General features: G+C 37.6%; 1 protein-coding gene across 1 annotated transcript in view; it reads left to right on the forward strand.

Annotated features, from left to right (window-relative positions):
- Positions 1-21,867, forward strand: part of SNTG2 (syntrophin gamma 2) — a 208,919-nt gene that overhangs the window by 81,935 nt on the left and 105,117 nt on the right. The window contains exon 8 of the mRNA XM_061357528.1: positions 20,557-20,644. Coding sequence (XP_061213512.1) covers positions 20,557-20,644 — 88 coding nt within the window. The remainder of the gene's footprint in view (positions 1-20,556; positions 20,645-21,867) is intronic.

Here is a 21,867-nt window from a genome sequence, read left to right on the forward strand (position 1 = left end):
AATGAAAAAAAAAAAAGAAAACCAAACCCCACATATCAATAGTTACTCTATATTAACTGTCAGAGCAGACAAGAGGTAAGCCAGAAGTTGCTGGCTGAATTTCCATCCTTCTCCTGTACATAAATTCCAACAATTCTGTACCACATAGCCCTGATAGGCCACCTCTGCTGTAGTGGTGAATGCTGTCTTGGTAATGGATGGCTTAAATAAGGTTTACGAGCTTCAAGGCTTTTTCTAAGGATTCATGCCTAGACTTATGAAAATTTTATTGGATTTCACTTGAATATTTAGTGGGTGCTTCCCATTCTCACTTTTTTCCTCTCATTGACTCTTCCAGTTATTTCTTACAGTTGTAAAACAGAGTTTACCCCGATGTTTGGTCTAACCTGGAAAGAAAAAAATAAAACCAAACCAAAAAACCCCACAATAGTGGTAAATTTTTAACTGGTTTATTTCATTTATCAGATTAACTGTATGGGGATAAAGCCAGTTCACACTCACTCTATGTGCAATGTTTTTTTCTGTCTGCAGTGCAAGACAGGATAGATAAAAATTGTTACCCCCTGTTGCTTATATATTGGGAGTTATCAGTCTATTCATTAACAGCTGTGTCTCCGAATAGTATCTGTAGCAACCATAAATGACATGGGCTTTGACAGTCTTATCAGCAAGGCAGAAATTACATGGGCAGAGGAGCTAAATTTGCTTTTATTACGTGGAGGTGATCTCTCTAGGTCAAGATAAAGTACAGCTGCATGATCTTTTGGTCCGTTTTTTTGTGTTGATTAATAACATCAGGCTGAATCTCTAGAATAATTACAGACAGGCTCAGTAAAGCACAGAGTCAAGTCTATTCTGTATTGGTGAACTGCCCTCCTGCTGCTTGTATTGTTATTGCACATACAAAACTCTAAACTTCCTGAAAGTTACTCCCCACAAAATGCAAAGTTATATCTCTTAAAGATTGTTTTTAAGTACCAAGAAGTGCTCCTGAGCTGTCAATCTAACACGTCTATGCTGCAGCGGTGAGGAATGACAGAGAAATACATAACAATACGTTTTGCTCTGTACATGGGAATCTGGTAGAAGCATTAAACAAAACTGCCTGGAACAACTGTAGGCTGTATGGCTGAAAGAAGCTCCAGAAGGAAGAGAGATCTCTACGGTCCAGGAGATAGGTCTGCAAAGAGACATTTCTACTACTGCAGCCCACTATCATAATCAGAGTGCAGTTAGATAAATGGTTAGAGGAGGGGCTGATTCTGTGGGATTTGAAATGAGGTGGGCTACTGCCAAAGTTCCTGAGAGAACGGAAGTTTTCTGATTTCTTATTTTCAGCAAAATTATGTCATTGCATTTTTATGAAATATTAGTTGTAATTTGTCATCCAAAATAAAAACCTCCTTATTTGAACATGGTGGTTATGTAATTGAAAAGAAATGCTTCAGAAAGAAGGGTTCATTTAATGTCTGTAGGCTTTCAGGTTATAGGAATCACTATTTGCTATTTGTAGCTAGATCATGTCAGTAGTGGTGTGCTTGTCTGCTACCTATCAGCTGATAGATTTGGGTTTGGGCACCTAGAAAAAACACTGAAGTGTTTCAGTGTATTAAACTATTAATATAGTACCTTAGTGATTAAAGGTATTTGTCCAGAAAGCAGGACTTTAAGGATGGAGGACTCATCTAACTTAGGGAATTCATACTACCAGTGGAAGAGTGCCCTATTTTCTGCATGTGTCAGTCAGGTTAGGTGAGAGGCATTCAAACAATTCTGTTCAAAAAACTCAACAATGAAGCCTGCGTTGCCTAAGTTCACACTGGGTTACATTTTACACTTAGTATTGTTATCATCATACTAAGTATTTAATTAATGGAAGCCCATAAAAGTTATTGAATAATTCTTTTAAGTTACTTTATTTTCATCTGGCACCATGATCTCTTCAGTTATCTGCTTCAAGATGTGACTTTTGAAATGTCATCCTCCCATATAGTTTGAACCTTGCAGCTAGTATTCTGGGTAGTGAAGACTCTTGTAAATACCTAACTCAAGATTATGTATTGTACAATGCGATCCAAGGGACTGCTTACTGGGTCTGTCTGGGATGGAGTTAATTTTCTTCATAGCAGCCAGGATGGTGGTGTATTTGGGTTTGTTAATAGCACACCAGTGTTTTCATTGCTGCTGAGCAGTGCTTGCACGTCGTCAAGGCTTTCCCTTTTTCCCATTCTTCCCCCTTTCAATGAATAGGCTGAGAGTGGGCAAGAAGCTGGAAGGGGGCACAGCCAGGATAGCTGACCCCAAGTGACCAAAGGGGTATTCCGTACCACATAACATTATGCTGAGCTGTAAAAAGTGTGAGGAGGTTTTTCTGGGGGAGGTAATCAATGCATGTAGACTGACTGGGGATCAGTCTACTTGTAGGACATGGTGAGTGATGGTCTTTGCATCGCTTTTTTTGTTTTTACCTTTGTCTTAGCTTCACTTACTAAACCATCTTTATCTTGAAGGGTTTGCTGCTTTTGTTCTTCCTATTCTTTCCCCTAATTCTGCCTGGGGGGAGGGAGCAAGCTGCTGTGTGGATGCTTAGCCGCTGCCTGGGGTCAACCCACCACAGACTACTAAAAGGGATGCTGGTGGAAAAGGTAAAGATACTGAATTATTGCACTAGTCCCAGCCACAGCAATAAGCTATTAAGGGGCAGAAGCAGGCATGTGATTCTTAGGCTTTTTGGTGTTGGACTGTTGTTTTTTTCCTGTTTTGTATTTTGGTGCTTTAATTTTTTTTTTTTTTTTTTTTTTGTATTGTTGTTCTAACAAATGTTTTCACAAATTTTCATTGAGTCTTTTATTTTGTTTTATTTCACAATGGTATATCTGGATTCCTTGGTGTTAAGACTTTTTACAAAATTAAAGATTACATGTAATCATTTGCCAGCTTAAAAAATAAGGCTACAAGATGTGGGAATTGTAGGAAGAATTTGTTCAGACTGCTACCTACCATCTTCACAACTGGCACTCTGGAGATGCTTATGTGTATAGGTGATCCCCAGTTCTACCCAATATGCAGTTTTCTTTCTTGACCCTTAAACTACCAGCAAGGTTAAAAGGTAATTAGCTCTGCAAGCCACACAACCAACTGGTCTGTCAGCAGCGATTTCACAACAGAATTGCTTTCCTATTTTTCTACAATTGCTAGAATTTGCTTTCCTGCAAGCTGCTATCAGACCTTAGTTCTGACTAACAGTATGAGTAGAAGCATAAATAGCTCTAAATAAGGACTGAGGAAAATCCTGCTTTTACAGTAGGTAATAAAATAAACTGTGGAAAATTGAAAATAATTTATTCTCCTTCAAAAATAGGAGTATTTTTAGAAATAGTGTATTGGTGTTGAGGGTTTGTGAATGCAAAAAAATGTTAATTCAGAAATTAATACTGGGATTGTATTGCTCATCTGAGGGGAAAAATAATTTTGTTTTCCTGGTGGCTAATCAGGTTATCACACCCTATGACACAAAAGGAACAATCAGATCTCCTGAGGGGAGAGAGGGGGAAGCAAGGGGAAGATTAATTCAGTTGAGCTTCACAGTGAAGGGATACCACCTGATATCCACTTGGTTGGGACTTTGGTTTTCAAGATATTCAAAATAAACTGTGAAAGGAAATGAAACACAAGGTGATTATTTGCTGATTCAACATAATTTTCCAGGTTGGTAAGCATCATGGAATCATAGAATAGTCTGGAAAGGGAGCGTAAATATCATATAGTTCCAAAACCCCGGTCACTGGGCACTAGACCAGGTTGCTCAAAGCCCCGTCCAGCCTGGCCTTGAACATTTCCAGAGATGTGGCATGCACAGCTTCTCTGGGCACCCTGTTCCAGTATCTCACCACCCTAACAGCAAAGAATTTCTCTCTAACGTCTAATCTAAATCTATCCTCTGTCAGTTTAAAGACATTCCACCTTGTCTTATCCCTGCATGCCCCTGTAAAAAGTCCCTCTACAGCTTTTGTGCAGGCCCCCTTTAGGTACTGGAAGGCTGCTTTAAGGTCTCCCCAGAGCATTCTCTTCTCTAGGCTAAACAACCTGAAAAGATTAAATAGAAAAAAACTTTGAAAATGCATGCCTAAAAAGGTACATAATGCTTAACTGCTCAACAAATATATAAAATTTCATAGGGTAATAAATCTCATAGAATTATAGTTGTAAATTAGTAAAATCAATAAAATCATAAAAAGAGTTATAACTTTTCAACTCAATAGATTATTCTAAAGTAGCAGAAATGTAGGCTTCTGAGTTACTAATTTTACTGAGTAGTAATATTTCAAAGATATTAATGAATAGATTTTGTTAATTTATGCTGTGTCTAAAATCATTAAACTTATATCAAATTAAGATACATATTTACCATATGAAAACTGCAGTGTTATGTTCTCTAGGTTTAACTACATGTTAATACTTGAGTATGTTATTCAGTAATCATAGAATCATAAAAAGTTAGGGTTGGAAAGGACCTTAAGATCAAGTTCCAAACCCCCTGCCATGGGCAGGGACACCTCACACTAAACCATGTCACCCAAGGTTCTGTCCAACCTGGCCTTGAACAACGCCAGGGATGGAGCATTCACAGCTTCCCTGGGCAACCCATTCCAGTGCCTCACTACCCTCACAGTAAAGAACTTCTTCCTTATATCCAATCTAAACTTCCCTTGTTTAAGTTTGAACCCATTACCCCTTATCCTGTCACTACAGACCCTAATGAAGAGTCCCTCCCCAGCATCCCTATAGGCCCCCTTCAGATACTGGAAGGCTGCTAGGAGGTCTCCACGCAGCCTTCTCTTCTCCAGGCTGAACAGCCCCAACTTTCTCAGCCGATCTCCAGTCCCCTGATCATCCTCGTAGCCCTCCTCTGGACTTGTTCCAACAGTTCCATGTCTTTTTATGTTGAGGACACCAGAACTGTACACAATACTCCAGGTGAGGTCTCCTGAGAGCAGAGTAGAGGGGCAGGATCACCTCCTTCGACCTGCTGGTCACGCTCCTTTTGATGCAGCTCAGGATATGGTTGGCTCTCCTGGCTGCAAGTGCACACTGAAGCTGGCTCATGTTCATTTTCTCATCGACTAGCACCCCCAAGTCCTTCTCCATAGGGCTGCTCTGAATCTCTTCTCTGCCCAGCCTGTAGCTGTGCCTCCAACCCAGGTGTAGGACCTTGCACTTGGCATGGTTGAGCTTCATGAGTTTGGCATCAGCCCAAAAGGTGTTGAACAAGAACGGACCCAACACCGATCCCTGAGGGAAACTGCTCCTTACTGGTCTCCAGATGGATATTGAGCCATTAACCACAACTCCTTGCGTGCAGCCATCCAGCCAGTTCTTTATCCACCAAGTGGTCCACTTATCAAATTGATGTCTCTCCAATTTAGAGACAAGAATGTAATGCGGGACAGTGTCGAAAGCTTTGCACAAGTCCAGGTAGATGATGTCAACTGATCTACCCCTATCCATCAGTTCCGTAGCCCCATCATAGAAAGCCATCAGGTTGGTCAGGCAGGATTTCCCCTTACTGAAGCCATGCTGGCTGTCACCAAGCACCTTGTTGATTTTCATGTGCCTTAGCATGCCTTCCAGGAAAATCTGCTGCAAGATTTTGCCAGGCACAGAGGTGAGACTGACTGGTCTGTAGTTTCCCGCGTCATCCATTTTCCCCTTCTTGAAAATGGGGGTTATATTTCCCTTTTTCCAGTCATCGGGAACTTCACCTGACTGCCATGATTTTTCAAATATGATGGATGGTGGCTTCGCAACGTCATTTGCCAGCTCCTTCAGGACCCACAGGCAGATTTCGTTAGGTCCCATGAACTTGTACGCATTCAGGTTTTTAAGACGGTCTCAGACCAGGTCCTCTCCTACAGTGTGCCCAAGGTCTTCAATACTTGAGGCAACAACCTTGTGACACTTGGAGAAAGTAAAAATACCATTTTCATTTATTATCTATAGAGGGATTAATACCTTTTGATTCCTGCCAAAAATAATCAGCAGTACAGATCATAGTTCAAGAGAAATGCTCATTGTTTTGCTAGATTGCCCAGGCAGTTGCCACATTAATATCACAGTATCACAGTATGCTAGAGATTGGAAGGGACCTCAGAAGATCATCTAATCCAATCCCCCTGCCGGAGCAGGAACACCTAGATAAGGTTACACAGGAATGTGTCCAGGCGGGTTTTGAATGTCTCCAGAGAAGGAGACTCCACAACCTCCCTGGGCAGCCTGTTCCAGTGTTCTGTCACCCTCACTGAGAAGAAGTTTCTTCTCAAGTTTAAGTGGAACCTCTTCTGTTCCAGTTTGTACCCATTGCCCCTTGTCCTATCATTGTTTGCCACTGAGAAGAGCCTGGCTCCATCCTCGTGACACTCCCCCTTTATATATTTATATACACTAATAAGGTCACCCCTCAATCTCCTCCAAACTATAGAGACCCAGCTCCCTCAGTCTTTCCTCATAAGGGAGATGCTCCACTCCCTTAATCATCTTAGTTGCCCTGCACTGGACTCTCTCCAGCAGGTCCCTGTCCTTCTTGAACTGAGGGGCCCAGAACTGGACACAATATTCCAGATGAGGTCTCACCAGGGCAGAGTAGAGGGGAAGGAGGACCTCTCTCAACCTACCAACCAACCCCATTCTAACACACCCCAGGATGCAATTGGCCTTCTTGGCCACAAGGGCACAGTGTTGGCTCATGGTCATCCTGTTGTCCACTAGGATCCCCAGGTCCCTCTCCCCTACACTGCCCTCTAACAGGTCATACCCCAACCTATAGTGGAACCTTGAGGTCCTCATCAACTAAGGCAAACTGCTCCGTTGACCTGACTTCATCTGAGGTCTCAAGGGTACAGGGCTCTTCAGGACTGCCTCCGGCAGAGTAGACAGAGACAAAGAAGGCATTCAGTAACTCTGCCATCTCTGTATCTTCTGTCACCAGGGCACCCATCCCATTCATCAGTGGACCTACATTGCCTCTGGTGTTAGTTTTATCTGATATGTATTTGAAAAAGCTCTTTCTGCTGTCCTTGACCCCTCTCGCCAGATTTAATTCTAAGGAGGCCTTAGTCATGTAGAGATATCCTTACAGGCATAAACAAGTTTCTGACCCAAGACTGACACTTAACTTCAGGTTATCCCTTGACCTTTTACAGTTTTCCCTGCAGGAATCTTTTCAGTTTATAAATGCTCTTTCTCCCTACAGAGAAAATGCTTTGAAGTAAAAAAGAACAGTGTAGTTGAAATACGATAAGTATAAAATGAGAGTTTGACTAGTTAAATGAGGGAAAAGGCAGGTATTTTTCTACAAAGACTGTGCATGTTTCATTTCTTGGAGATCTAGATTAACATCGCTAAGATTAATATTCACAGTACTTTAGGCAGTGCTCTGCGTATTCACCTGAACAGTTAGTCATTTGTACTGCAGTTCTGTCATTCTGTTAACATAGAAGAAATATCCTGCTAATATTGGAATGCTAATTCTACTAGATACAGAAGAACCAGTAACTGTGATTTTCTCATATCACATGACAATTGTCTGATTCCTTTGAATGTTATTAACCTGTTTGTGGGCAGAGTTGTGTGCTTTCCCATTTTATTGGTGCTTTACAAAATTAGTTTTTAGATTTCTCAATTTTAATAAATTATTTCTGTTGAGAGTTGTGTTCCCTAAACCCACACATCCTAACAAAGGCAATCACTTCTTCTAGTTCTTTAGACATACTGTAGTAGGAACAGGTGGATGCTACTTACAGAGCATTTTAAACATGAACAGTTACCAGAAGGAAAAAAAAAAAGAGGCAACAAAATTGTATGCACTTTCTGAAATAGTCTATATCCATTACTGCAAAGTTTAGCTGGAATTGCATCTTACTGTATGAATGTAAGTTAAAAAGAAAGTGTGTGGAATTGCACAGAAGTTTACCAGTGTCTTGAATCACTTCAACATCACACTATTTCCAGGAACTGCAATGTGTTCAAGTAATGCAGATGCAGTAGAGTGGAAATAAGAAATCAATCTCTGTAAAAATTATATTGAACACATAGAGAAAAGTGTGTTCATTTTTGTGGGGGTATGTGTTTTGTCATCATATCCCTGAAGAAATTAAATAGAGTAATCAAACCAAACAAGCTTTGTGGTTGCAGAGAGATGACAAACAAGTCTCAGGAAAATGTCAGAGAGGAAACAAAAGGAGTAGCACTAGGAAAGCACAGGAAATCTGTTCAAGTGGGTTTTTGAAAGGGCTTTTGCTGGTGCTTTCCCTCATCTCACTCAAGTACCTTTTCTTTTTTTTTTTAGTAAAAACTCAAAATATGTAGTGACGAACCTAGAGATAAAATGTTTTTTTCTTCTCATATAATATGATTTCAGAGAGCTTCATTAATCAAAACTTGTAGAAAAAAGGAAAACAAGATACCTACTTTCACAGCCTTAACATTACCACTTCTCTCTGTTCATGATAGCTCAGGAGAGAGGAAGAGGAATATGATGGAGATTTCACTAGAACAATGTGGAGGGGATATGCTGTAAAATATCTTAGGGAATCCATCCTTATGGGTACCCACTGTGTCTCCCTTTATTTTTTCCAAAGTATTTTTACATTAAATGCTTTTAATCTTTGGAAGATAGTTTGAACATTTTCTGAATATTCTTCTTTGATAGTTTTACAATTGTTTCCTAAGGAAAAAAAAAAAAGAAAAAAGTGACAAAAACAAAGCCAAAACTTTTGGCATATTGTACTTTTTTTACCCTACCTGATTTTGAACACTGACTGTCATTGGATATTGGAAATGTGGAGATTTTTACATTTCAACATTTCTTTATCTAGTTTCTGTGTATGAAATCTGTTTTATTAAGTTTGTTGTCTTCCCAATATGTTGCTGTAAACTTTTATTTCTTTAAGCGGGCAGTTTGGGGCATGGAGTAAGGTGTGCTTTGACTGGCATAAGGTTTTAACGTACTCCAGGCTAAAAGGCTATCCCCAGTTATACATAGGCATATTAACAAAAACATGGCTAGAATCCATCAACCCTAAATATTACTGACAGGGAGCTTGCTGAAATTATCTCTGACCCCTTGCTTTCCCCATTATTGGCATATTTACTTTTGGGATCAGCCAAAGCAGGCATGTAGGTTTGAAAGCATTTGCAAGTTACTCAAACACAATGCAGTTTTGAGACAGCTGTAGAAGAATCTGTGACATTTCTATAAATAACTTTTCATGAAGAAACTTTAATCATGAAACATTCACTAAGATTCTGTTTAGTTAAAGTATTTTAATGTATTTTTTGGGACTAGAGATACCAAAACTTAAAGATATCAAGCTTTTGAAGATTTTACTTTGTTAACTTCATCTTGTAGTTCTCATGGAGTTCCTTTGTAGTTGCTTCAGTCCTATAAGAATGCATTAGTCATCTATTATATGGATAGCAAATACCTGTCACAGCGAGTACATAGCTGCAAAACAGCTGCATGCATCAAAGAGCCGAAGCAAGAACTGAAAGAAGTGAATGAACTGTTTTATTTGGGATCATTTATTAATGGTTTAATGTAGTTACTTTCACTAGTTAAGACTTACCATATGTTTTAGAAAATTTGCTACTGCTATGTAAGTGGGCAGTAGCAGAAAGAGTGGGAAAAAACCCCAGACATTAATAGCAACAATGCTAATTTGTGATTATGAGCATGCAGAGGAAAGTTCTGTTGTTCATAGTTAGCTTGTTCTTTCTGCTCCTCTGTAGAATTTTTCTGAGCTATTTTCTTGGACCTTTGGTCATAGTAAAACAGCAGCCCTGTTAGACAGTGAGACAGATAATTAAGAAGTGTTTTTCATCTTGCTTACATGAAAAAGATCAGGGTTCAATTTCATTTCTCTGGGTCCTTACTTGACATAAGTATTCTGTACCCCAGCACTGCATAAAAATAAAGCTATGTAAAATCAGCAAATTATACTATAACTTTAAAATTTTGTGGGATGTACAGTTCAACTTCACTGTTTCCAGGTGCTGTAAGAAATGTGATTGTTTCATCAAGGAATGTGTTTGGCAGCATTCCTCATTAAGAAGCAAGTTATAGCATATTTCTTGTCTCCGGTGTCTTTTACATGTAAATGATAAAGCTTGCATGCTTTGAAATACATTTTTGCCATTTAAATTTGCACCCTGTTGCACCTTTATTTTGCTTCCATAAAGGGTAGCAAAATTTCAGAGAAAGCTTTAAAAACATGCAGTAACATATTATGGTACCCATGTTAAATGTATACCTAAAATTTTACACTATTTCCATAACGTACTTGTGAAAATCTACTTCTTTCAAGCTTTAATCATGTTAAGAAAGCATTTACAATTAAGTAGTTCAGATTTCAGTACTACTATTTTACCCCCATCTATTTCACAATCACTTAGTTACCTGGGTCAGAGAAGCAGCAAGTAGTCTCGCATTATGAGCATTTATGATGCGCATAATCTTTGAGCACAAAAGCAGAATTACTATAATTAAAACTGATGGAAGAATTCAGCTACCTTGCACAAAGGAGCTGTGGGAAGAACAGAAGTCTTTGTTAAGCTATGGACACAAAATTCAGCATTTTTTAGGTAAAGTACAACAGAGAGTGCAGCTGGGCAGCTGCACTTTTAATCAGCACCTCCTAGGGAAGATTTAAAAAAAAAAAAAAATTCTGCCTCTTAACCCTTTTTACTTAATATTTATTTCATTTATAAATGTTGAAAGAACTACAAAGGATTTCTAAAAAATTATACCAGCTTTTTTAGTCATAAATAAAAAGGTTCTCTCCTCTATCTTCTCCCACCTTTATAAGACTGAGCACTGTGGAGGGAGACCAAATAATTAAGCTAAAGGAGAATGTTCCAGTATGAATAAAAGTATGTAAACTACCTGTGGATAAGTCTGGAGGGTCTTTGAAAGGGCTGTTAGGAAGAGAAATTATCTGATTTTGAAACAGAACTTGATGGGTTTAGGAAACGTGCTGTAGGATGTCCCGTTTATTCCTGAGGGTCACTAGGAAGACCTGTCAACTCTTGGTTCCTTTCCTTCTCATTTCTCCCTCCCAACCTTCCTTTTTCTATCTAAACAATGTTTTGTGCTTTTTACTAATTCACTGCCTTATATTGGGTGAGTCTCAGTATTTCATTAGGGTATAAAGAGATATATATGGCTGTATACTCTAGCTCTGTGTTAATAAGAGGACCAAGCTGCAAGCTAAAACAGTTAGTGTACACCCTTGTGATATTGAATAGATTGTGTTTGTAAAAGATTAGAATTATGCTGTTTACAGAAGGGAAACAGGTTTTTTGCATTTTTGCAAATTTCCTGAATTGAAAAGGGAAATGTAAGTTTTATAGAGGACTTATACCCAATAAAATTAACTCATTACCAAAATTGTATTTCTGATCACAATGGAGCTTAACTCCTTTGAGATCACTGTATGAGCTGGATGTAAGTATTGTTTCTCTTCAAACCACCATTGACTTAACGGGAGTGCTATCTAAAGAGTGAATGTCTTAGCACTCACTAATCTTAACAGTCAGACTCTTAGCAGCTGTCACTAATATTGCAGGTACATTTGTTTAGCTGCTGAACTGAGGCTAGATAATTACACCTGCTCTTTTTCCTTATTGTAGATAGCAGACAAAACACTCACAGAGCAGGGAGTGTATTGATACACTTCAGGTGGCAAAAAAGCTAGCACATTGCATCAAAACTATTAACTGGATCAGGATTCAAAAGGTTTTTGCTGTTGTTTTTTGTCTAATAGACAAAATTAGCAGCAAGTCTGATAGAGAAAAGTGTAGCCCTGTATTTAAACAAATACAGCTTTAGCCATATCGAGCCATGTCAGTGTGAGGGAAGAGAAATTAATTCTTCAGAAGACTAACATGTCAGTTAGATTTGTGTAATGTTCCCTGCATCAATTAGAATGATTTTTTTCCAGTATACAAAATATTCAGTTCTGGATAAAGGAACATACTTTATTGTGACCTGTGCTGAGTAAATATTGGCCTGTACAGTAATCCAATTGCAAGGAATGAAGGTCTGTGGTCCTGAGGTAGTGTGCAGAAGGGTCAGGTATGGGACTTCACCAATCACGATTTTTTTCCTGATGTGCGCTTAATATTGCAGGTGATCTGCTGTTTTATGGTGATAGTAGTAGTTTCATGCCTGGGGAGCTGTTGGAAACAAAAGCATTGCATACTGACGTACAAGGTTACTATTACTATGAAACAGAGCTGAATTTTGTCTCTAGGTATTCTTATTATCCTATTATGTTCTGCATGCTGTAAATGTAAAAGGGGAACGTTTTTTATTTTCTAGGTGCCCCAGTTCTTTAAGCCTGAAACAGTGAGCATATGGATGATTACAAATAAATTCTGTGCTTGAGCCAGAGTGAAGTGTGGTCTGTTGAACTGATCAGCCCATAGGTCTAGGACTTCTGTCTTGTACTTAAGCAGTGAATGTGTAGACAATAAAAGTAGTTCTTGGTGCTTCTTACATTTAGCCCTGTACTAACTCTGGATGTCTGTGAAATTTCTGTTAGATTAAGAAGACTTAGTACAAAAGGTTCATTACAGAAAAGTCTGTTGTAAGAAAAAGAAACAGTGCCCAAATTGTCAACAATTTCTAAATTGCAAATGCAGCATATGTTCTGCTGGGTGCAATAACTTCAAAAGCTTCTGGTTTAACTTTTGCACTCTGTAGCACAAGACAGCCTTCAATAAATGCTGTTAATCATTCAAGTGAAATTACCTTCATTTTATGCCTTTGCCACTAAAAGATGGTAGAAATTTTCTGACTGATATGTCTCTCCTCAGAGACACTTTTAGTCAGATAAAATCCTTTTCTGAGAATGCTGCAGGTATGTTGTGAATACAAGAAAAAACGACAAAGAAAATTGGAGTGGTAACAGCTACATGAAAACCTGTATTTAATCTTTTTAGCTCAATCTGTGTCAATTAGAGCCTATATAAACACAACCACTTAACTATCATCTAGAAAGATTTTCAAGTATATTCAAAGAATATGAACCTACAGGGTTAGATTGCTCCAATTTGTTTGCTTCAAAAGGCCTGTGTTTGAGATAGAGGTGTTTGCGTTTCTACAGATTCTGATTTCACTTAAACATATGTGTTTCCAATCATACTCAGTCAGATACGTGTTGTGCATTTGAACTGGAAGTGGCAGTTTGATACTATAGTGTGTGTTGCTGACATATGAGACATACAAGATAAGTCAGTAATGATTTAATAAAGTTTAAACTAAAAATGTTATGTTTGCTTTCTGTTAATTTGGCCATTTCTGTCTGTTGTGATTTTTTGATACCTGAGGCAATTCTTTCTTTTTGTAAGTGTAACACTAGATGAGTAAGAAAACATACTGCTTAATCTAAAATCGTGAGTTCTGTGGCTTTCAACTCTTTCCAATTATAGTACACTGATAACAGTTGAGACTGACTTCAATGCTTCAGGTAATATTTGGCCAAAAGTGACTTTTTTTTAAACTTCCATTGTTTTAGGAGACAGATGATTTGGCTCAAAATGTATTTTCCACGCATAGTATGTATCAGCATCTTTCATGTACGGATATTTGTGTAACCATTGTTTTGAAGTGAAACATGGACTGAAGTGTGTAATTAAGTAGAAAAAATAATGTACAAAATAATGAAATACATTTCATTTTTTTTTCCCTGTTATTCCTGGTAATTATGTCACACATGAGCAGGGTTATTGGTTTAAATTAATATTAAAGCTTTGTGGTTAAAAACATCTTTTACTGTATTTGTAGGCAGAAATAAAAGTTCTAACTGAGTGAACTAGGAGCAATGGCAATTTAGTTTAGATCTGTGAAAATTTCAATAAGCTGTGGTGACTGTTATTTTCCTAATGTATTTGTATAAATTGGTCACACAAATGTTTGCTTTGGAGTAGCCAATTAAGCATTAAGGAAGAGAGTATTGCTCATTGAGTGCTGCAAAGTTAGGGAAAATAATCAGAAGCATTTATTATAAACCACTTCATAACTGGCCATTGGAAAACAAAGTGTCTTAAAATCATTATTTCTTGAATTAACTTCATTCTGCTTCAAACCTTTCCAAAACTGCAATCCAATTTTAATTTTCTAAACTTTTTTTAAAGCCATTTTGCTTTCACTGACATTTGGAAGACTACTTGTACTAAGAGATTTCCATTTTACATGCATTTTCCTTGTCTACTCATACACATAAAAGAACAATGGGGTTTTTTTTCAATTCTACTTATGGGTTGAGCTGAAACTGCCAAGTCTCCAAAAATACATTCAAACATGTTTTATTCTAGGAGGCATTTTAAGTGTTAAGTACTATTGTTCCATTTTCATTCTCAAGGTTTTGGAATTTTTAAAAAACTGTTATTTCTCTAGATTTCATTATTTTTTAACTATTATATGGTATACTCTAATTCATATATTTTACTACAACTTTTCAGTTGTTTGCCTGTTGCATTACAAGCCTGTACATAATCTTGCACCTAGGTACTTGTCAAAGTCAAGACTTGCACTTTGTTGAATTTCAAGTGTTTTATTTGTGAAATGCATATACCTCAAGATCAGGCATTTATCTGGAGATTCACTTTCTTCTGCTTCAGAACTTTTGCTTCAGACTTTTAATCTGACATAGGTATTTGATTTTAAATTTTCATCTGTAGATGTGAAATAGGATTTGTTTCACATCTTAAACATGTGAAATTCCAGATTCTCCATAGTTAGAGACCTGTGGGTTATGATTCCTGTTTATCCAAAGATTTTTACTGATTTCTAGAAAAAATATTAACAACTACTTTAAAATTGAGTCTTTTAAATGGTCAAAGTTAAATTATGTTATTTCTGCTCTCAAAACAGGGCCATATGGGTGAATTAATTAAATAAAGGCATGCTCCTTTTCGGTTTCAATTTCTGTTACAGTTCTAATCTATAATAAGGCAGAACCTGATTGAAATGGCCAAACCCCTGTCTAAACCCCTAAGCAGTGTGAATATTAGTGATCAGGTATGTGTGAAGGGTTAGAGCAAGCCACAGTAAACACAAGGCACCAGAATTTTAAAAAGAATGCACATCAGGTATGAATGGTGACACTGACTTGCTTGCCTATGGCTATATAGTTTGTCCCTAAAATGTGTGCTGGCTGTAAAAGTGAGGCAGCAAAGGCTATTTGGTTTTCCTAAAATGAGAGTCATTATTTTTTCCTGCAGACTCTAGACTGTAGTTACCTAAGCGAGACCTAGAAACTCCCATTTATATTTTTAACATTGTTCTGTTCTTGAGAAATGCATATGAAAAACAGAAAAATAATAAACACTGTCTCGATGAATGCATTTAAGAGATATGCAAAATCTGTACATGACAGCTAGCATGAAAAGCAAGGAGATATTCCTTAATGCCCTTTTCTCCTTCACACATATGAATACACAAGTGCAGGCACACGCAGCTGCAGTATATGTATTTCATAGAATCATAGAATCATCTGAGTTGGAAAACTCCTTTAAGATCATCAAGTCCAACAATTACCCCAGCTTTACCAAGACCACCACTAAAGCATATCACTGAGGGCCTCATCTGCACAGTTTTTTTAACATTTCCAGGGACAGTGATTCCACCATTTCCCTGGGAAGCCTGTTTCAATGCCTGATTGCCCTCTCTGTGAAGAAATTTTTCCTAATATCCAACCTAAACTTCCCCTGACCCCTACCTGGGACAAGAGACTGACCTCCACCTCACTACAACCTCCTTTCAGGTAGTTATAGAGAGCAATAAGGTTCCCCCTGAGCCTTCTCTTCTCCAGACTAAACAACCCAAATTCCCTCAGCTGTCCTTCATAAAACTTATTCTCCAGACCTTTCACCAGCTTTGTTGCCTGATTTTCTCCACCTGCTCCAGCACCTTAATTTTTTTTTTGCAGCAAGATGTCCAGAAGTCAACTGTGGTTTGATTGTTTGATTGTATTTGTTTGTTTTTAACACTTTTACAATTCTCCTTTTGTGTTAATACTACAGTAGGGAAACAGTGCAACAGTAAATGTTACTCAAAAGCTAGTTTTTTTAGTTTTGGACTTACTGGACTTGTGCAAAAGCTTCAGCACCACAAAGCAGTGCATTAGTATATAATGTTTATACCTGTTAGGAAGTTAAAATTCTTTATTGTTATTATAGAATCATAGAATAGTTAGGGTTGGAAAGGACCTTAAGATCATCTAGTTCCAACCCCCCTGCCGTGGGCACGGACACCTCACACTAAACCGTACCACCCAAGGCTCTGTCCAACCTGGCCTTGAACACCACCAGGGATGGAGCATTCACAGCTTCCCTGGGCAACCCATTCCAGTGCCTCACCACCCTCACAGTAAAGAACTTCTTCCTTATATCCAATCTAAACTTCCCCTGTTTAAGTTTTAATCCATTACCCCTTGTCCTATCACTACAGTCCCTAAGGAAATTCTATCCCCAGCATCCTTAGACCCCTTCAGATGCTGGAAAGCTGCTATGAGGTCTCCATGCAGCCTTCTCTTCTCCAGGCTGAACAGCCCCAACTTTCTCAGCCTGTCTTCATACAGGACATGCTCCAGTCCCCTGATCATCCTCGTGGCCCTCCTCTGGACTTGTTCCAACAGTTCTATGTCCCCTATATGTTGAGAACACCAGAACTGCACACAATACTGCAGGTGAGGTATCACAAGAGCAGAGTAGAAGGGCAGGATCACCTCCTTCGACCTGCTGGTGATGCTCCTTTTGATGCATCCCAGGATACGGTTGGCTTTCTGGGCTGCAAGTGCACGCTGAAGCCAGCTCATGTTCATTTTCTAATGACTGTTCCATAGTCATTAGTAACCCCCTCTGTCCTACTTGTTGAATTTATTTCAGCCATACGTACTTGGCCTGAGCTTGGATTTTACATCAATTATGTGAGGAGCGTTAAGAAAATAATTTATTATTCACTAACTTTATACATATACTCATAGAAAACTCTTCCAATTAGCTTTGTTGGTCAATGACTCCAAAGTTCAGTAGTTCTATCAGTACAGTGTGGCAAAAAAGATTGATTTACTGTCTTTTATAACCATTTTAATAACATTTAAAAGAGTGATGTATTTGTGAAGGCTCCATTGCTATTTAGTTTAGCATAAATAGTGCAAAGTCATTAGCTGGTGTGGCAGGGCTAGAAGAACATCAGTTCATTCCAAGGCCTAATGCTGATATTAATGAAGTTTGGGAAGACAAATTAATCAACTGGAGACTGAAAAGTTACTGCAGTCTAATTTAAATGTATAGAAGGATATACTTACAGTTTCTTCAATTTTTATCATTCACATTTTTCATCTTTAGATCAGTTTATATATACATATGAAAAGCATACAAATTTTTGCAAGTGTCTGAACTGTATTTTCACATATGATCCAATGTGACTATTGCAAAGGTCTATTTCAGCTTTTTAACATAGCAAGCGTAACCTTTATATATGTGGGTACATATACATATATACATACGTAGCTTAGCTATATACGCCATAATGATAGTGAAGCTTTATAAGGCATAAGGGTGTTTAGTTCACATTCAGCTCATCAGTAATGTATTGCAAGACAGAACTATATTCAGTGATACTAATTTTGAATCTTGCTGCTGAAAATATTAAGTGGTTATAGAACTGTATGAATACCCTAATAATTAAAGTATTACTTTCAAGGAAACATATATGTAAGTTGACATAACTTTCATGAGTTTCTGAGCATTTTGTGCAAAATAGCTGATATAAGTCCACAAAACAAGAGTCTGTCATAATATTCTAAATCTATTTTAGTTTAATTTAATTATAGTATTGAGCTCACCTTTGCTTAAAAATAATCTAGAATTTATGATTAGAGATAATGTAGGAATCAAGAATCTTCAAATCAGGCAAATTTAAAACAAAGCATCCAGTTACAACACAATTTCAGAGGAATTTTAGAATGATGTGGTAGCTGAAATTTGATTAAAAGTTTTGCATATGTGTATATATATATATAGGTCCATTATAATATATATAAAAATAACCTTTCTATATATATCAAAGATTTTGATGTATGTCATATAATTATATGTATAATATTCTGCAGATAAAGGGAGGAACTATCTTTGTTAGGGAGAAGTAGCAGAGGTACCAATAATTTTCCCCTTAGTAAGTAATAGTCTATGCTATTGCAGGAAATAAGGGGCAGAGGATTTCAGGAGACATAGTGTTCTTATACATTAGAACTCAAAACACATTTGTTAGCTTGACAGTCCTGACACGTTTTTGTATTAACTTAAAGAGGAATTCTAATTTTGCTGTGTTTCAGTTCCTGGTTATTCCTATTGTGATCATCCTGAGGTGGTTTAGTGAGAAATATTGATTTTAATGGGATGTTTTTTCCATAATGAGACATCAGGTACTCTTATAGTCAGTTGTTAACAAAATCGTTGGAACACCTCATATCAGAATACTGGGAGTGAGTAGGTAGCACAGTAGCACTTCTTGTGGTTTTGGATAGTAAATCATTTAAATGTGGATTAAGTGAGGGGGAGGGGTGTAAAAATGCTTGAACAGAACAAGAAAAGTCAAGAAATGGGGCTTTTGGGGAGAGAGATTGATCTATCAGGAAGGAGGAACTTGAAAGGAAATGCAGGTTCTTTGGGGAAAACTTTCTGAAGCTGATGGCACTTACCTTTTATTCTCTTTCTTCTTTTTAATATTTCTCTTATGCATCCTCTACCCATTTGCCTCTGGACCCTCATCCCTCAAGCTCACTAATATGATTGGACTCCTGTTAGGTGCTTTTTCTGACCTTATTGAGCTCTTTCTTCTCCACTGCACAGCTGGATTTCCTAACTTAATGAGTGTGAAATGTTATTGTTCCCTCTCAGGGATTGATCTGTGGTTATTAGTGCTACTGCAAGTTGTTACCAGTGGAGGTCACTGTTTGATGGACTGAAAGATGGGTGGGGAGGATGGAGGCAGGCACTGTAAGTCTCTGTTAAAAGATACGGATTTTGCAGGTACAGTAAACAGTAAGGTTTTAGCAACAGTACTTTATATGGGTGATTCATATGTCACTCAATCAGTCAAACCAGAACATGTCCAGATAACGCTTTCTTCAGTGTTAGTGTTGGGCATTTTATAGTCACTTCTCTTGCTCACACTTTTCCAGAATATTTTTATATCCTAAAATTCTTAGCTTGTGTGACTGCTTACTTGATTTATTCACTTGTCCTGGGTTTTCATATCCATCAGGCATAAGATTGATGTTTTTATGTAGGTCATAGAATCATAGGATGGTTAGCATTGAAAGGAACTTTAAAGATCATCTAGTGCCAGCCCCCTTGCCTTGGGCAGGGACACCTTCTACTAGATCAGGTTGCTCAAAGCCACATCCAAACTGTCCCTGAACGCTGCCAGGAATGGGGCATCCTCTTTTCTGGGCAACCTCTTCCAGTGTCTCATTACCCTTACAGTAAACTGGTACAAGCATTACTTCAGGTGCACAAGAGGAAGAGTTACAAAGTTGGAGGTAATTCTACATCTCATTATGTTGGCCAGTGTACTGTCTTGCTAAAATTGTGGAAACAACACAACCACCAGCATCTTCCAAGTACAACATTAGGCCAGTAAACAAGTAGCTTGTGGTTAGTTTGATGCAATTAATTTTCTGCTTGATACATGCATGCTTTGATTGTGTTCAGATTAGTGGCCACAAGCCTTAGCATCCTGTTCAAGCAAACAGGATCAGGGATGTAGACCCTGCATACAGGCCACATACAAAGCAAATTTAGTACCTGTTTCCTGAGCATCATGAATATGAAACTAGGGAATACCTCTGCCCTTAAATAGAAATGAAGTTCCGTTGAAGGTTTTATTTTAAGTTCTGTGTTTAAAAAAGCTCCTTACACAGTATCAAGCTATGCCTTTAAGTTAATTCTGATGTGCTAATACATGTGTCTATACACATATGTGTTTGTGTTTGTGTGTGTATGGGTGTTCCCTTCTGGTTAGCAAATGTGTCCAGATAATGAAGACAGTCACAAAAGTCAAGACTGTATTTGAAACAGACAAATGTGCTTCATGTATTACCTAAATTAATCAAATCAAATCTTATATCTTTTTGTGTCTTTTTATGTGTATACACATACAATTAATGTATTATATCTTCATAAACACGTTTCCCTACTACTTTATGCCAGTTTTATTACATCAATTTGTTTTTTAAAAGTTGTGTTCAGCTGGTACATAAAATAAAATTGCCCACCAAATTGTTTTTTCGGACTGTTCCATTGGTCTTGCCTACTCTTATCTGTTGTTGGTGTGACTTAACCCTTAAAATATATTTTCATTCCCAGTTGGAAATGTTCATACTGAATTTATTCTAGATCAACAGAGATGTTGATTTGATCATAAGTAATGTGCTTTTCATGACTGGTGATTCTTTGGTTTAAAGTAGCTGTTATTTGTCACACTGACAGGTACATCTATTGCGAAATGCTGGCGATGAAGTTACCATCACTGTTCAGTACCTCAGGGAAGCTCCATCATTTTTAAAGCTCCCATTAGGTAAGAGGAAATTAATGAATAAAAGTAATTTGTTTTCCTCTTTGTGGTATTCTTATAATAAGATGACAGTGACAGAAATAGGAATTAAATCCTTGAGTGGTTTACAGGAAGAAACAGAAAACTGCATGTACTTTGTTGTTTAACATGTAAGGATCTAATACATACTGCATGACTGCTTCTGTATAGTTTATTCAAAATAAAGCTGAACAACTCATTAAAATGCAGTACAATCATGGGTGATATCTGAAAGCTTTTCTACAGAAGCTTTGCCCGAATATAATAAAATAGTGTTTGCAAGCATTTGAATCATACATTCACACTGAAGAGTATTTTCAGGACATTTTCCAAACAAATGAACAATGTTAATTATGCGTATTTCATACATTTTGATCATCTTTGTCAGAGAGTAGAATTATAATGTGACAACTGAGTAATTTAAAGGTAGCAATAGTAAATTGTTTATGAAAAATGCAGATGAGGGAAGTTGTTGGTTGTTCTGGTTAGCAAATAAAAATATCCAAGACACTCACTTTTAATCAGTGTTGCAAGTAGAAAAGTGCACGTAATATCTCAGCTAACTTAGTCAGACTGAATAATTTGTACTAGTTTATCTTACATACGATTCTCTTCCCAAATTAAGCAAAACAAATTTAAACTATGTCTAGTTCTGGGGATTTATGTAAGTTGTGCTCAGCTATGTGCATGGGTTTTTTCTTGATTCCAACAGAATCATAGTTCTCATAGGTCTAGCTCTTGTCATTAGATGAGGTCTGTCATTTAATCTAGATTCTTAGACCTATGAAAAACAAACCTGACAGGCCTCTACTAAGCTGAACTATACATTTCATGCTAAAACTTTTATTTCAGATCTTACTACGTATAATTTCCATCTGAATATGTAATCTAAATTCAAAGAAATCTTATGTTCTAAGTTTGGAAATATTTTCTGGTCAGTGTTCTTTTTAATGAAACTTCAAGTTTTGTCTTCCTGACTTGCCTGCTAGGTAATCGGATGACTATAGTTTAATATCTATAATGTCTTGAATAACTGTGTCCAAGCTTAAATATGACTCTGGCAAGGTAGTAGGGTCTTAACCAGTAAATTTTGTCTGGCCACATTCATTTGTGGTTATGACAGTCCCACAAGTAATTTTATCTCATCTTGTTGATTGACATCACATACACACTTGGATTCCATCACTTGTGGTTGGCTAATCTTAGCT

The sequence above is a fragment of the Neopsephotus bourkii genome, unplaced genomic scaffold, assembly GCF_033783945.1.
Source record: "Neopsephotus bourkii isolate Nb327-2 ecotype Australia unplaced genomic scaffold, CSIRO-AGI_Nbou_v1 NB_908, whole genome shotgun sequence".
NCBI classification, from domain to species: Eukaryota; Metazoa; Chordata; class Aves; order Psittaciformes; family Psittacidae; genus Neopsephotus; species Neopsephotus bourkii.